Consider the following 17,437-nt stretch of genomic DNA (forward strand, 5'->3'; position numbering starts at 1 on the left):
TGTTAATCTTCCTTTTTTTCCTACTTTGCAGGAAGATGAGAAGATGAGTGAATTTATACATTCTGGTTTTTCTGAATTCTCAAACCATAACAAGTCAAAACAAGGGTATAACTAAGATCAAGAAGATGAAACGTATGACAAAAAGTTTTGGGGGTTTTTTTCTTTTTCATTTTCTGCCTTTTCATGGAGTGTTTATTCTTATGTATAGAGAATATGCATAAAATAGCTATTTTGTAATACTAACCTTTTAAAATTATTATGGTCATCCTATAACATCTTCCTGCTCATTTAAGCTCCTTTCAACCAAACAACCTTTAAGTAAACAATAGCTATTAGCCTTTTAACCAAATAAAATGTATTATAAATACTTTTGTATTGGTTACCTTGTTGTACACCAAGCTATCTTGTTTTGTTTTGTTTTTAAAACCATTCAGTAAATGTGAACACCTGTAAGATTTTAAAAGTCACCTTCTGCCCTGGCCAGTTGTCTTTCACCCTTCGTTCTTCAACTTTCAAGATTACTTCTTCAATTGCAGCTTCTGTATTACTTCCATTATATGTAATCTGATGAGGGGTTGGCTGAGGGGTTAACCTCTCAGGCTCTTTTGAATTTGGTTTTTATAACTTTAAGTAGTAAATCCTATTCCTATCTGAGATTAATGAACATAGCTTACTGTATTCAGATGACTAGTCAAATTCTATTCTGCCTATATGGAAAAGTTTTCTTAGACAATATCCGACAACGAAAAGGGTGGGCCCAGAAATCTGCATTTTTAACAAACACTGCAGATAATTCTGGGGCAGATTGTCCTAGGACCAAACTTTGAGAAACTGCTGTAGGACTACAGAGTCCCACAGAACTTACTCATTATCAACAGTGTTGGCTGAATGGAGGCTAGAGGCTTCATTAAAGGAACAGTTTACACAGTGGTTAAGAGCTTGGCATCCTGACAGTCTGTTCCTTTCCTGTACTCCTATTACTTTAAGGCTTCAGACCTCCTAGAGTCATTCTCTGGTATTATGTTTCCTATTGTTTAGTTCTATTTTTTTCTCTTTTCCATGAGGTTTGTCTTTTCTTTTTTTCTGTTCCCATGCAAATTATTTTTCATTGTATGTATCACACTTATAAACCTTTTCTTTTATTGTTGGCGGAATTTGGTCACAGCAAGAAACAAATTTCCTATTCCCATATTATAAAGACATTTACCCATGGTTCCATTTTGTTTTTACATTTAAATTTCTGATTCATATGGATTTTGTTTCATGGTGTGAGATAGGAATGCAATTTTGACCTTTTTCCAAATGATTCCCCATTAATTAAAAAGTCTGTGTTTTCCACTACTGATTTGAAGTGCCACCTTTTTCAATGTTGTATTTCCATGTACACTTACATTTATTTCTCAATTTTCTGTTCCCTTTACTTGTCTGTGTTTCTTTTGATGCCCCACTACCATCCTCTTTAAATTATAGAGACTTTGTGGGAGTTTCAAAGTTTCCCTCATGTATGTTTTCCACATTTCTTGATGCCTAGGCATTCTCTCTTTTTTCCTGGTAATATAAATGGGAAATAAACTCTGTTATTGTTGCAGTATTTTCTAGATCTATCTCCTGAAAACCAAGCTATCTTTACTCCCTTTTTCTCCCCAATTCTTAATGCCTCTTGTTGCTTTCTCTTGTCTAATTGCATGGCTGCTACCTTATGTTAAATGTTAAATAGCAGTGACAATAGTGGGTATCCTTGTCTTGTTCATGATTTTCATGGGAATGCCTCTGGTTTTATCCCATTAAGTAAGATGCTGTGGTTTGAGCTGGTTCTGTATGTTTATAATCACATTAAACTATTATCTATTGATTATTATTTTATTGAGTGCTTTTTAAAAAAATTATGAATGAATGTTGTTTTGTCAAGTGACTTTTGGCGCTGATGGAGACTATTAGTTAGGGTCCAGCCAAGAGATAAAAACCACAGATATACTGGGCTTCCCTGGTGGCACAGTGGTTGAGAGTCCGCCTGCCGATGCAGGGGACGCGGGTTCGTGCCCCGGTCCGGGAAGATCCCACATGCCGCGGAGTGGCTGGGCCCGTGAGCCATGGCCGCTGAGCCTGCGTGTCCAGAGCCTGTGCTCCGCAACGGGAGAGACCACAGCAGTGGGGGGCCCGCGTACCACAAAAAAAAACCCACAGATATAAATTGTTAACCATATTCTAGAGAATTGAACAAGAACTGAAAAGGCAAAAGGGACTAGGGGAGTATCATAGAGGAAGTAACTATGGGAAGCACCCACCATCTCTGAGGCTGAGGGAACACAGAGAAAAGGATGGAAGTATTGAAACTTAAAGACTTAGAGGAAGACTTTCAGGAAGACTTTAAAGGCTTAGAGGACTCTAGGGGGAGGGTGTGCAACTGGTTGGTGCTGTTTCCCTGAAGGGCTACACAAGACTGGCCCCATAATGTGGAAAAGCCGCGAATTGGAGCCAGCTGTGGCTGCTGAGGTCAGTTGTTCCCGCCGCGTGAACCACTCTGTGGTGACCCTGACAGGAACAGGAAGCAAACAGGAACAGCAAATGTCCCTCTCCTCCATCCTTCCAGTTCCCCTCTATCACCTATCACCAGAGACTGGAAGGGAACCTGGCAAAGGAGAAATGTGGTTTGTCAAGGCTTAGCCTTAAAGTGGAGTAGAGAAGTGTGGATTTGAAGTCAAAACATAATAGCTTAATATGAATCAGCACAAAAGAGATATATGATTATCCTCCTTTGATATATTCACATAGTGAACTATATTCATTAATTTGTTGATCCTGAAACAAATTCTTGCTCTTGTGGAATAAACCCCACTTTTTAATGTGTGCCAGCTCTTGTCTCAACTCTAAGCCCATCTCTCTATACTTTGCCGTGTGATGCCAGAACTCTGCAAATCACGTTTCTTCTTTGCTAGCTGACTTTGAAGCTTCTGTCAATAGGGGACGATAGAAGGAGATGGAAAGTCATGTGAAATCTGAGTGCCCACTGACCCCCGGAAGCCCTTTTCCTACATCCTGAGGTATTAACAGCAGCTGAGCAGTGCCCTCCCCTCAGAGGTCTCCTCTTAAGTTTCCAAGTTCTAATAATCCCAGCCTCTTCCTTTGTTCCCCGGGGAGGTTCCTGTTCATTGCTGGAGGGAATGCAAAATGATACAACATTTATAGAAAAGGTTTTGACAATATCTAGCAAAATTATTCAATACATATGCATATAAAATCATTTGACGCAGCAATCCCACTTTTAGGAAACTATACCAAAAATTCTCTTGAAAAGAATACAAAAATTTCACTATGGTATGGTTTGTAATAACAACAACAAAAAAGGAACAACATAAGTAGCAATAGGGAGCAGCTAACTTGAAAAACAAGTGAAAATGAAAACTATCAAATGGTGACAAACACAGAGATAACTGACCTTAGAAAAAGAATTTTAAATATGTATCTTTATTAGGGTATACTCTAAGAATAAAAGAACTGTAAAGAAATCTTAAACTTTTATTCACTAACCTTATTGTGGCCATAGTATTGATGTGGTTGTTTTGAAATCGATCTAAGGACAAGATAAAGCAATTAGTTTTAGAACCAAGATTTTTGGCATAAGCGAAAAGAGATACAATTGTAAAACCCAAGATGGTTAAAAAAAATTGAACCTGAATTAAATCAAGGCTTTAGATCCGTAAGCAGGGTACAAGAAGTCAGTAGCATGGAGGAACAAAGAACACCAGGGAGAAGCAACCAGTCATATTCAAAATGTGGTTCATTCTATAGGACAACTGACCTAGGTTTCTTCTTCAAAGTGTTGATAGCTTTAGAAAGGAGGAGTGGATGAGGAGACTATTCTAGATTTAAAAAGACTGAAGAGACAACAAGGACGTACATCAAGTAGAAACCAAATGTAAAAAGACTTTTTTTTAAGACACTGGGAAATTTGAAGATATTAAAATACTCATTTTGTTATATTTGATAATGGCATTTTCCTTTGTAAGAACAAAAATTTTAATGTATACTGAAGTATTTAGGGGTAAAATAATGTGCTTGACATTGGCTTTAAAATACTCCAGAAGAGACATGGGAGTGTGGCAAAATCTTGCGAATTTTTAAAGCTCAGTGAGTCAGGTGTATGGGGATGCTAGTTGTACTCTTTTATGTACAAATATTAGAAATTTTCACAATAACGTATACGTTTACATAAATGAGATGGCAAATGTTCTAGGTATGTTAAGAGAAGTCTGGAAAAGAGTGTGAGTCCATTTGAGCTTTTAAAAGGTGTTATAGTGCAGATTTCAAAAATGTAAAAATAGACCCAGAAAGTTAACAGTGGTAAGTTCTAAGTTGTGGACACAGGTGACTTTTCTTTGTATGCTTTTCAGTATTTTCCAAGTTTCATTTTTAAAAAGTTTTTCGAGATGTTTTACATCACTATTGACACTCATCAGATAAACTTTATAGTGATTTACTGGATAAACTGAATAACGATAAAACTTAAAAAAGATAGTTTATATCAAGGTAGCTCTTGATATAAAAAACTGGAATAATTGTTTGTAAAACTGTGAGGTAAAGTTGTAAAACCATCCATTGTCCTTAAGTTTCTTTCCTGCAAAGCTGGAATGAATGTGATTGTTTATCAACTGTTAAAAGTACAGGATGAGGCAGGCGTGGTGGCAGGAAAGGTACAAAAAAAACCCCTACTGTTCCCGGACTTCAAATCTAGCTGGAAAGTCATTAAAATATGTACTAATATAAGAGACCGTAGAGAGTCACAGGACCCGCCCTACCTGCTAAGAGGCGGGGGAGTGGGGCGCAGACGCCCACCGCCGCAGGCGAGGGAACGAGGGTCTCAGCCAATGGTCTCAGGCCGGAGGGAGCGCGGCGGTGACGTCCTGATATCCGGGGGGAGAGCTTCCCTGGCCGGGCGCTCACAGCACTTTGGATCTTAATTGGGACTTTATCCCTCGGCGGTGGCTGGACTTTAGGCTTCTGCAGCCCGGTCTGCGTCGTCGTGTCGGGTCCCAGGTGCCGGCGACTCTTCCTCGGGATCCTCGGACCGCGGGCCTGCGCGGTGGGACCGCGGGACGCCACCATGGACGGGACGACCGAGCTGCTCTTCTACGTGAACGGCCGCAAGGTGAGCGCGCCCCGGGGCTGCCCGGCCGGTCCCACCGGGCCTCCCCGGTGCTGGAGCGCTGCTCACGCGCCGGGCCCTGGACTGCACGCGGGTTTGCCTGCGCGTCGGGGCAGGGAAAGGATGCGTCTTAAGGGACTGCCTGGATCTTTGGGTTCCGCCTTCCTCATGTTCCTTTCTCCTCTCCTTACAAGACGCACAGTATCAACCGCACCCCACCCCATAAACAGGAAGAGAAATGACTGTCCTTATTCAGCAGAGTCAGCACTCCCAAATCTTCCCTCCGTCAAACCCACCCCCAAACGGGAATGTCTTTCATTAGGCCTCAGCTCTTGGGTGTGTTTGGATGAGCAGAGAGCGGTTTGGAGTCAGGACAGGACCACAGAGATGAATTCATTGAGACCTCTCACTCCCATCGTTTCCAAAGTCACAGCTAGTTCCTGGCAGCGCTGAACCGACACCCTCCTCTGGGGACTCGAAGGTCCTTAGTGGGTCCACTGCTGGCGCGGCAGCTGCCCTCTCAGAAGCCGTGCTGGCTCTGCAGATCCTCTGGGGCAGTTCCAGCGATTGTCCGATGTTTGGAGGCAGCAAAGCGCCCGGGGAATCCTTTAAAACACTCCCACGGACGTGACCATAGATTGCTCACTCTTCATGTTGTCCCAGCATATTGCCGCCACTTTGCAAGGGGGAAACTGAGGTAGGAGTGTTAAAGGGCTTCCTTAAGAGCAGACAAAGGAGCAAGGGCCGTGATAGCGGCCTTTCCACACGCCGGCGCCTTCAGAGCCGCCCTGTGATCCCTGCTTCTGGGCCGGGATAGGCCGACTTTCCCTGACTGGCACAGGGACTCACCAGAAAGCTAAGGAAGGTCAAGCGTCAGGGCCTCTCACTCGTGAGGCCTCTTCTAAAGCCCTGAGCCTAATTTCGAATTTGGATTTTGTATTATTTTTCTTAAAGAGGATTCCCTCCCCCAAACTGTGCAAGTTCTAGGCCCTATAAAACCTTCTTCTGTTCCTGCTGCCTGGATTCCACCCTGGGTAAGATGAGCTTGTTTTTCCTGAACTGTGTTGGGGGCCGTTAGGACCCCCCTCGCAGGACTGCTATGAGCGTGAACCATGATAAGGGCGAGGATGGCAGATGGGAGTTGGGTTTGAAGTGATCACGTGATGTCATTTTTTTTTTTCTTTTGCATAACTGAATGGTTTAGTAGACACAGCTCTGGCCTTTATATTTGGACAAACAAGTATTCATTTCCAGCTCCAATTCTTATGGAGACAACCTAACCTAGCCTCAGTTCCTCTGTTAAAGAGAGATAATACTGCCTACTTCACAAAGAGTGATGGTGAGTTTTTAATCCGTTTATTTAAGGACCTGCTATATGTCAGTGTTCCAGTGCTCTCAGGGGACACAACAGAGCACAGAAATGACCAAGTCCCTGTCTGCACGGAGTTTATGTTGTGCTGGGGAGACAGACGACAAGCATATAAATAAATAGAAATGTATCAAGCCAGGCAGTGATAAATACCAGGATAAAAAATAAAGCAGAGTGAGGGGCCGGAGAGTGGCGAGAGCTGGTTCTTCAGGCGGGATGGATGTTTAAGACTTTCTGAGAGGCTGACATTTGAGTGGTGGCCAGTATGAAGTGAGGAACAGACATCTGAGGGAAAAGCATTCCAGACCGAGGGAGCGGAGGTGCAGAGATCCTCAGACACGAGGATTTCTTCGTGCTTGGGGGGTTAGCAAGGAGGCTGGTGGGGCTGGAGATGTGGCCAGGGGCTTTGGAGGAGATGGTAGGGTTTTGGTTAAAGGAGGAGACAGGTGTTTGAGTCTACCTTCTTCTCCCCCTCCTCCCTCCCCTGCTCCCAAACAAACTGTAGTGGAACTTTTAACAGAATGGCTAATAATAGTTTGTGCTCTGTTGATTTTTTTTTTTTTTTTGCGGCACACGGGCCTCTCACTGTTGTTGCCTCTCCCATTGCGGAGCACAGGCTCCGGACGCGCAGGCTCAGCAGCCATGGCTCACGGGCCCAGCCGCTTTGCGGCATGTGGGATCTTCCCAGACCGGGGCACGAACCCGCGTCCCCTGCATCGGCAGGCGGACTCTCAACCACTGCGCCACCAAGAAGCTCTGTTGACTTTTAAAAATAGATAAGCTGGTTCTTATCTATGGGCTTGTTTTATCTATGAGCCAAAAGTCCTGTGATCATTTGGAAAGTGCAGGCTAGAAATATTGATTTAGTTTTTGCAATTACCCTGTTAAAAGAAATTATGTCACCCCTTCCCTTTCCTGCCCCTCCCTTCCAAATTCTGTTAGGTGTGTGCTTCAATCCCAGCAAGCAAGCCTGATTGCCACATGGATAGAATTAGAATAAAGTCTCTGGTTCAGAGGGCAAGTGGATGTCGAGAAAAGTGAGAGAAGAAAGCCACCAGGAGAGGGGGTCTTGAAGTCAAACATAACCTCTGGGATTAAAATCCTGCCCTTGAAAGGAAGCTTTGAAGCCAGTTAGGAGACTCTGGGTGATGCGATTGGCCTGCAGTCTGGGTTTTTTGCAGAATCCCCCCAAGTCACCAAAAGGTGTCGTTGGGTAGGGGCTAAGGCCATGCAGGTTGGTCAGAGATCGAGCTGCAGAGAGATTTCTGAAATCTTTCTCGCTTCACCAGCAGCCTCCAAAGCAGGTGACTCAGTTAACATGGAGTTTGCGGGAGGCAGAGCCCAGGAATAAATTACATCCTAGATGCCACTCTCAACACATCTCAGGAACCGTAGCAACTCATTTTATGAAGCAGTGAGGTGTAGAGATCAAAGGTGTGGGCTTTGGAAATGGTTAGGCGTGGATTTGAGTCCTGTGCTGTCTGCTCTAACGCTCAGCAGCTCTGGGGCCTTGAGCAAGTGTCCTCATTGGTTGTCCCCTCAGGCCTCTTTCCGTCTTTCTCTCCTCACCATGTCCCACAATACACACCTCTTCTGTCTTCTTCCTCTCAGCTTTCCTTGTTTTCTGTTCTTTTACCCCTTTCTCTCTCCTCCTGATCTCTTTCTCTTTCTTCTTTCTGCCTCTGTCTTGTATCCAGCAAGGCCCCCTTCATGCACTAGTCACAAGCCCTGCACAGAGGAAAGTGATTTGTCAACCTTGTGCAATGTGAACTTATCTCCCAAAGGGCCAGTGGAAACAGAGGGACACATGCCACCCTTGCAACATGCAAGGCTTTACTGAGACAAAAACATGCAATGACCCTGAGCTGAGAGCTGGCATCATTTCTCCCAACCAGAGTCAGTGAGAATAACTCTGTTCCTCATTCCCTCCCTCCCTCCCCACCCCCTGCCAGCTACCATCTGAGTCCTGACCTCCCTGTTTCACTTCAAGACCTGCCGGGACAGGGTACGTGCCAGATCCCTGCCCCACTTCCCTCCTCCCAATGTGCCATCCACCAAATCAAGAAAAGTAAACACATTTCAAGCCAGGGGCACTTTGAGCCAAAGTCCGATCTCTTGAGACATCTCCGGGAACAAATACCCAAGCAAGCCAGGCCTGCTCTTCCATTCATTCCTTATGAAATACAAATATCTCTCAAGCCTAAAGTGCTCTTTATTACCCAGATCCTGTCTCTCCATTAAAATTGGGCTTCTGAGGATTCATCATCATATGTATGAATTAGAATTAGTTTCACCTGCAAATGGCACAAATTCAAAACTAAGTAGTTCAAAAAAGATATAATTCATGTTTACTTTTACATAAAGGATACTGTATCTGGGGATAGACATTGCAGAGCTGGTCTAGAAGCTTCTTGGTGTCATCTGAGACCCAAATTTCTTTTCTTTTTTTTCCCCTGTTGCCGTTAATGTGTTGCCTTATGGTCTAAAATGGTTGCTGGCATTCTAGCCACGTCATCTTTATTACAGGCAGCAGGAAGGAAGAAATGGAGAAAGCATGCTGAGATAGACAATCAGTAGTTTCTGCCACCATTACTGGTTCTTCTGTTTTTCTTTCTTTTCTTCTGTTCATAAGTCCCAGCCTGTGAGAAATCATCCCTCCTTTCTTAGTGTTCTCATAGCAAATTGTACATATCAAGTTATTCATTTAGATTAATTAACATTTATTATGTCCTTATCATATATCCCCAGCACCTAGTTCAGTGTTTGACATAAAGAATAATGGAAGGTGGTTTCTCTCAGGATCAAGAGAGGCTTATACATAAACAACTAATTATGCTGCAGAGTAACACGTTCTGTGAAAGATGGGTAGATGTTGACCATGGGAGCACAGAGGAGGACTGTTTCTTGGAGCAGAGAGTGGGAAGGATATATTAAATGGCAGCAAATCCCACAGGAGAGAACACTTGAGCAGGGCTTTGAGTGGCATACAAACTTCTGCTAAGTAGAGAAAAGAGGGAGGACTTTCAGGACAGAGGGAATCCTATAAGCAAATGTAGTTAAGGGTAAAAGTCCCTGCACTGCTGGGACCAGCCAGTTCTCCCATGTGACCAGAGTTCAAGATGCATGGGTTGAATGACAAATGATGGGAAGTTTCTCAAAGAGGCCTTGTAGGCTATGCTAAGGAGTTTGAATTTCTTCTTGTGTTCCAGGAGCTCTTGAGTAGAAATTCACCTAAGACCCACTCAGTGTATTCATTAAAGATGCACATTTTCTGGTTCCCTCTCCCAGAAATCCTGATTCGATAGGGGTTTCATTTTAACAAGAACCCTGAGTGATTCAAGAATTCCCAGCAGAGCAGTTTGGCATCCAGGAGCCAGTGTTGGATTTAGGCAGATACAGGACATGATCAGACTTGGATTTTAGAGAGGTTGCTCCAGTGGTGGTATAGAGGCGGGCATTGAGGGTGCCCGGAATGGAGGCAGGAGACCTGTTAGGCAGCTGTTATCATTGTTCAGGCTGGAGGTAATAAGGGTGGATTTCAGGGAGTGACAGTAGAAGTGAAGGGTGTTTAGACAATCATTTTGGAAGTTTAAATGGCAGGACTTGGTGATGCTGACTGTGGTAGATTGAAGGAAAGAAAATGTCACAGTTAGCGCAGTTTTTTAAGCTTAGGTGACCCAGCAGATGGTAAGGCTATTAAACAAGTTAGGGAAAAGAAAGGAAGAAGTAAGTTTGGGAAATAAAGAGTTCCATTTGAGGACCAATTTAGTTAGGGATGCCTGGGGACGTCCCACAGTTTTCCTTGTATTCTAGTATGTACACACACACACACACACACACACACACACACACACACACACACATAATCACTTGTCTGTTACCATATTGCACATTCCTCTAGGGCACAGATCTGACCTTGGTAATTGGCACATGCCTCACTTTGCCCGGCCTATGGCCACTTAGAATTGAGGGTGAGGAAGCATGTGTCCCCTCATCACCTACTTTCCAGAAGGGAAAATTAGTATAACATGGTGAAGGATGATTTCTAGTTCTGAAATTGTGAAGCAAATCATGCTTCTATTTGTGAATGTAAAAGAAATCCAAATTTGTCATCAAAAAAGAGAAAACACGATCACTTTGGAAAACATAACCAATCATGACATTTCAGTCATGCCATCCACTGGGTGCTGCTGTCCTAACTGCCATGCTGCTAGGCTGCCCACACAAACTTACTTCTTAAGTGTGTCTTTGCTTGCACATCTTTGTATCATCCTTTGTCTCTTAGATTTGGGAGCCATGGTTGGTTGTGATCTCTTTCTGGAAACTGTAATTCTTTGAACATGGTGAACAAATAAGTCTTTAAAAAAAAACTATATCAATTTCTCAGAGACTATTCTAGTCCAGGAGACCTCCCCCACCTCTCTCTTTCTCTTTCTCCCACTCCTATATTCAGTTCTACTGTTATCTTTACCCTCACTTGCTTCAGACTTTCTAGGAGAAGTTGGACAGGAGTCAGTAATGTTTTGTTAGTAGAAACAACCACCGCCTTAGAGAACAGTGATAATTCAGGACCAAGGACAGTGGCAGAGTAGTGGCCGGGGCTCAAGATGTAGACTTCACACTTCAGAGAGGTGATTTGTATATCACAGGTGTTCCGTAAACATTAAATCAAGTTTAGAATATGAGTAGAAGAGTGCATGTTCATGAAATCACCGATGTAAATATTCTAGTTCTCTCAGCTTTGTGAGTTAAACTCTTTCTTTTGGTACAGGTGATAGAAAAAAATGTCGATCCTGAAACAATGCTGTTACCATATCTGAGGAAGAAGCGTATCCTTTGCTTTGAGTGTGCATATGTGTGTATGTGTGTATATCCCTGATATCCTCATCAAATGTTATTTCAAGTATCTTTTTAGAGCCACAATGAGTCATATTCCCTACTGGGGTTTTATGTTCATCTTTAAGAAAGTCCTAGATTGGAGTTTTGTAGGCAGTGAACAATTGTGCTTATCAGAGAACCAAGTTCTTTCTAATCTCTGTTTCGGCATTAAATATATTGAATAAAATGGAGACGCTAACAATGGGAATTAAAACAATGGGTGCTAAAATGGCTTAATTAAACATCCTTTAGAATTGAGTCACAATATTGATATTCTACCTTCAAGGACTAATCATCATGCCCATTAGAAAAAGAGAGCACAGGAACTTCCCTGGTGGTCCAGTGGTTAAGAATGCACCTTCCAATGCAGGGGTCACGGTTTGATCCCTGGTCGGGGAGCTAAGATCCCACATGCGGCAGGGCAACTAAGCCCGCAAGCCGCAGCTACCGAGCATGCAAGCCACAACTAGAGAGAGAAGACCACGCACTGCAGTGAAGAGCCTGCGCACCGCAATGAAAGATCCCGCATGCTGCAACTAAGACCTGACGCAGCCAAAAATAAAAAATAAATAAATAAACAAGTAATAAAAGTTATTTAAAAAAAGAAAAACAGAGCACAGAAATCTCCTGAAATGAAAGTGAAAGAACAATAGAGACATTAAACCTGAAAATGTTACCTTGGAAAAACTTTCTCAATAAAAGTCATCTAAGGAATGGGTTCTTATCCTGCTACGCATGAACTCCAGTGGGCTTCCAGAGGTCTGTGGACCCCACTACATTATATGCAAACTTGTGTGACAATGGGAATTTGTACATTTTTCCCCCAGAGAGAGTGAAATTCCCAAAAGAGCACACAACTCAGAAAATATCAATAGCTATCTTCTGAAAGTCATTCAAGGATTTATTATTATTATTATTCTATTAATTTTATTTATTTTTGGCTGCATTGGGTCTTCATTGTTGTGCACGGGCTTTCTCTAGTTGTGGCGAGCAGGGACTACTCTTTGTTGAGGTGCACAGTCTTCTCATGCTGCAGTGGCTTCTCTTGTTGCGGAGCACGGGCTCTAGGCGCACGGGCTTCAGTAGCTGCAGCACGCGGGCTCAGTAGTTGTGGCACACGGGCTTAGTTGCTCCGCACCATGTGGGATCTTCCCAGACCAGGGATCCAACCCATGTCCCCTGCATTGGCAGGTGGATTCTTAACCACTGTGCCACCAGGGAAGTACTCAAGGTTTTTGGACATAAAAGTAATTAATACTAATTTCCTGGTTATCCATGGTACCAATGTGATATTTAAGATTTGGTTCACTTGTGAGTGACAGAAAATCCCAATAGCAGTAAACAAGATAGTTTATTTCTTTCTCATTGTGTTATTTCAGGTTCTCTGGGAAGCACACACTAAAAAATGAGATTAAATATTCAAGGGTTTTATTAGGAAAAATGCCTGAGTGAAATAGGGAGGCAGCCACGGAAGACTGATACCTGTAAGGAAAAGCGGGAGAGAAGGCTGAGTTGAAGGGTCTCAGACTGCTGTGCAGTCTAAGGCACGTTCATCAAAGCCACTGAGAATGGTTGACAAGGACTCCCACACCTCTGCATAGCACTGAGCCATTGGTGGGAAGCACCCCATGCGAGGCATGGCCTTGATGCAAAGTGGGGTGATGGATATCAAAGTGCAGCAGTTGGCTCTCTTGGTCAGTTACCCTCTGTGTTGAAGGAAGTCTCTGAGGCACATTCTCATGGTTGTCATACTCACGTAAAGGAATCCCAAAGGTAGGTAGATCCAGGCTAGCAAAGCATTGTCACAACATTATCAGGAACCAAGCTCTTTCTGTCTTGCTGCTTCACCCTCCTCAGCAAGAAGCTTTCTCCTCATGGTCAGAGATAACTCACTGAGGTCCAGCCATCATATCTGAATTCCAGCAAATAGGAAGAAGTAAGGGATGAAGGAGGGGCACCCCTCTCCCTCTGAGGACATTTCCCTCCTGGACGTCAAAAACAGCCTTTATGCTTACATCCCATTGGCCAACATTGTTAATGACCCCACCAAGCATCAGAGGAGGCTGTGAAAATGTATTTTTTTAATTCTGGGCAACCGTGTGTGTAGCTCAAAAATGAGGATTTCTATTACCAAGAAAGAATGAGGGAAAAGATATTGGGAAACAACTAGCAGTTTCTGCCACTGAGAAGCAGAGAAATATGGCACATTTGTATAACATGACACTAATATTCTAAGAATTATTTACAATTTGACATTCTACTTTGTATGTCATCAAAGACACAGATAAGGATAAGAACAGATATGCAGTGTACTCAGACCTTCAAATCCTCAAGGCCTTATATGTGTAGACTCTTCCTTTACTTAAGTTTGGCCTTATTTTTGGCAACCTGGGGTCCAGTTGTTTTAAAAAGGAAGAGACTAGATATAGCATGCAAATGTAAATCAAGAATTTACAAGATTATAAATAATAGCAGCTAAGACATACATACATTATTTGATAAATAAGTATCAAGCTTAACTGTACATTTAAGAGTCTTTGATGGTGTTGTCTCCTAAGGTCAGAGCTATTTCACAAAGAGAATTATGGAAAACACATTATCTTTAACTGTGCTTTTTCTAGTCCGACTCACAGGAACTAAATATGGCTGTGGAGCGGGAGGCTGTGGTGCCTGCACGGTGATGATATCACGATGTAACCCCATTACCAAGAGGATAAGGTACCTTGCTGCAAAGTCCAGATATGGTTGAAATTTTGTAGCTTTGAACTTTGTTTTTCTTCTTCCTTTGGTAAATATGCATTGAGCACCTACTATGTGACAGGAACTGTGATAGGCATTGGGGATACATTGATGGGCATCAAATCATTCCGGTTCCAGCAAAAATGTTACATTCTCAGCCCTCCCTGATCACCTTCTCCATAGCAGTGCCCCATCTCACCTCGGCAACTCCCTACTCCCTTCGCCTATATTAAGGTATTCATAGCACTTCTCACCATATGTTTGTGTATGTACGTATTGTCTATGTTCCTATGTATTGTCTATCTTCCTCAACTAGAATATATACTCTACAAAGGCAGGGATTTTATCTGTCTTGTTCACCAATGAATCCTAGTGCCTGGTACTCCACCTGGCACACAGTAGGCACTCAATAAATATTTACATTTATTTTATAAATGAAAAATATTCTTCCAGTCTTTCTTTTGTGTGTATACTTAAGGAAGCATACTGCCTATACAGCTTAGAAACCTCTATTTTTTGCTGAACTTCTCATAAGTATCTTTTCAAAATAATAAATATAATTTTAATGGCTGTATATGTTCTGTTGTTTGGGTGTATCAAAACCAACCCTCAAATAGTGATCACTTAGATTATTTTTTGGTTTTCACTATTATAAGGAGAGTGAGCATTCATGTGTATATATATGTTTATATTTATGTTTCTGATAATTTCCTTATGATAGATCCATGGAGATGGAATTAGAGGATAAAAGAGTGAGTGCGTCTTTAAGTTTTTATGCCTTCCAGCAAAATGTCTCTCAGAAGAGCTCTATCAGTTTACATTCTTTTCAGCAGTATGTGAATTCCATTTTCCCAAACCTTTGCTAATAATGCATATTACAATTTTTTTAACCTTTGTCATTTTCTTTGATAAAAATGATTTTTCATTGCTTAATTTGAATCTCTCTTGATTCCTTTCATTTCATGTATTTATTGGCCATCTGTAATTTTGTTTGGTAAATGAGAACATTTTAGGAGTCGTTTTGAGTTAGACATTTTCTAGCAGTAGGTTTGTGGGATTGAGGAGTTCTGTATCCACACCCTATTTCTTCTTCTGAGGCACAATATCAGTTTAACTTTATGGCCCAACTAACCCCTTGCCCAGCATCTGCTTGGAGGATGAAATATGCTCTAGGTGATTGTCACATGTGACTGGAGAGGAGAATGTCAGCCCCTCAATGGAGAGAAAAAAACAACGTTAGTGGAAACTGTTCTTGAGTTAGAATTAGGAGGCCTAATTTGAATCCTATCTGACACTCCAGCTGTGATCCTGAGCAGCTCACTCTGACCCCCAGAGTCTTATTCTGTAAAATGGCCATGAGCTAAGGACAAAATGTATATGCAACGCCTGGGACATTATACAAAACCTGCCATGTTGGAGGTGCTCCTTTCCCACTGGATACAATGCAGTTTGTGCTTCTCTTTTTCATTCTGAAGACATTATTCAGCCAACGCCTGTCTGATTCCCATCTGTTCTCTGTATGGTGCTGCCGTCACCACAGTGGAAGGCATAGGAAGCACCAAGACCAGGATTCATCCTGTTCAGGTGAGGATGCATCTCTTCTTCAGAGGGTTTCTGTGCTTCGAAAACCATTAATGACATGATGAGCTCTTGAAATGAATACAGTAGATCAATGAGCCCTGCTGCTTGGTGACAGCCAACAGATGACACCAAGCTGGGGGCCAGGAGTGAAACCTGGGACATGTGACTGACTTCTTAGAAAAATACTTTTGAAAGACTAGAGAGCTTTCTCTTTAAAAAAAAAAAAAAATCTTGACATCACTAGCATTGTTTTCTGTATTCTAATTAGATGGGACCTGTCCATTTTACATTTTCCAAACTTATAAAGAAATGAGAGCCAAGTGCATTGGGGGATATAATCTTAATGTTTTTTTTTTTCTATAAAGAGGAAAATAACATGATTTTAAAGCTGAGTGAAAATCTCAGCTACCAAAAAGATTTGTTGAATTTAGGGCTTGTTCGGAAGATATATAATGGGAGTTGTTAATGAATTTTGAAGCTTTTCTCCTAAGGAGGCGCCTTGTTAGAACTTTGCCTCAATGAAAGGGCACCTCAGACTCCTGACTCTTTCAATTATGTATACATTGCCCAGAAAAATGCTGTTGCTACTTGTTTTTATCTAAGTTAATGAGTACCACTTAAGAGGAGAGGGTGGAAGAGGAAAAAGATAGGGGCAGCATAGAAAATGGCCAAAGTTCATATTCTCTGTGCTTGAAGGAATCTTGGGTTCTGTTTATTTTCTATGAAACCTCTTTACCTAGAAGGAGCAGATTCTGCTTGGTTATGCTTGTGAGACACGGCTGTTCGGAGGCATGAAGACACCCTTTCATTTAGTACCTGCCGCCCATCTCCTGGCTGCAGTGTAGACAGATGACGGCTTCTGAAATGGGGTTGCACCTTTGAAGTTAGACTCCAAAGAGAACAGTTGGGGTTGGGGGCTGGGGGGAGATTTGGAAGAGAAATCAAGGCAATGTTTCCTTCTTGATTGTTTTTTGGATTAAAGATGGCACTTTGTAAAAGAGTCCCTGTGTGCTGAAGTGTTAGGGCAATAGGGGCAGATAAAGGCACTTGGGAAATAAAAGGGTTTTTTTCCCTCAACTTGAATATAATTCAGTTCATTTCTGTGAAGGACTTCCTTTATCTCGGTGATTCCCATTCTGGACTACAGATTGAAACACCTGGGAATCTTTAAAAAATACATGTCTGTGCCCCACCCCCAGAGATTCTCAGTCAAATGGTCTGGGGTACTGCTTGGACCTTGGAAATTTTAAAGCTCCCCTGGTGATTCTGAAATCTGAGAACCTTCAATGAAGTTCAAAAGCTGAGAACCTTCAATGAAGCTCAAAAGCTGTTGAGGACCAGTCATCACGGCCACCCCAGCCCAAGAAAGGGAGACACCAAGGCTGAGAAGGATTTTCCAGGGCTGCTTCTTCAACTTTAATGTGCATGTGAACCACCCAGGGATCTTGTTAGAATGCAGGTTCTGATTCATTAGATCTCGGGTCAGGCCCAAGATTCTGCCTTTCAACCTTTCTGTGCTTCCAGGAGAGGATTGCCAAGTGTCATGGCACGCAGTGTGGCTTCTGCACCCCTGGGATGGTGATGTCCATCTACACGCTGCTGAGGAACCATCCAGAGCCCACCCTGAGTCAGTTAACTGATGCTCTAGGTGGTAGGTTATATGTGTGTGTGCTTTAATTTTTAAATGATGTTGATAATGATAGCTAACATTAGCCATTTATCAGGTG

General features: G+C 42.6%; 2 protein-coding genes across 6 annotated transcripts in view; both read left to right on the forward strand.

Annotated features, from left to right (window-relative positions):
• The window catches only part of SGO2 (shugoshin 2), a 30,164-nt gene extending 28,360 nt beyond the window's left edge, over positions 1 to 1,804 (forward strand). For both annotated transcript variants that reach the window (XM_033430373.2, XM_033430390.2), the window contains one exon: positions 32 to 1,804. In XM_033430373.2, coding sequence (XP_033286264.1) covers positions 32 to 47 — 16 coding nt within the window. In that variant the 3' untranslated portion in view covers positions 48 to 1,804. The remainder of the gene's footprint in view (positions 1 to 31) is intronic.
• Positions 1,805 to 4,827: 3,023 nt separating this feature from the next.
• AOX1 (aldehyde oxidase 1) overlaps positions 4,828 to 17,437 on the forward strand; it is a 71,486-nt gene continuing 58,876 nt past the window's right edge. For 2 of the 4 annotated variants that reach the window (XM_004262875.3, XM_033430366.2), the window contains exons 1-5: positions 4,829 to 5,146; positions 11,284 to 11,341; positions 14,012 to 14,108; positions 15,605 to 15,713; positions 17,235 to 17,361. In XM_004262875.3, the coding sequence (XP_004262923.2) occupies positions 5,102 to 5,146; positions 11,284 to 11,341; positions 14,012 to 14,108; positions 15,605 to 15,713; positions 17,235 to 17,361 (436 nt within the window). In that variant the 5' untranslated portion in view covers positions 4,829 to 5,101. Of the gene's footprint in view, positions 5,147 to 11,283; positions 11,342 to 14,011; positions 14,109 to 15,604; positions 15,714 to 17,234; positions 17,362 to 17,437 lie in introns of all 4 variants that reach the window. The other 2 variants (XM_049712305.1, XM_049712304.1) reach the window with 2 other exon arrangements.

This window comes from Orcinus orca, chromosome 7, assembly GCF_937001465.1.
Source record: "Orcinus orca chromosome 7, mOrcOrc1.1, whole genome shotgun sequence".
NCBI classification, from domain to species: Eukaryota; Metazoa; Chordata; class Mammalia; order Artiodactyla; family Delphinidae; genus Orcinus; species Orcinus orca.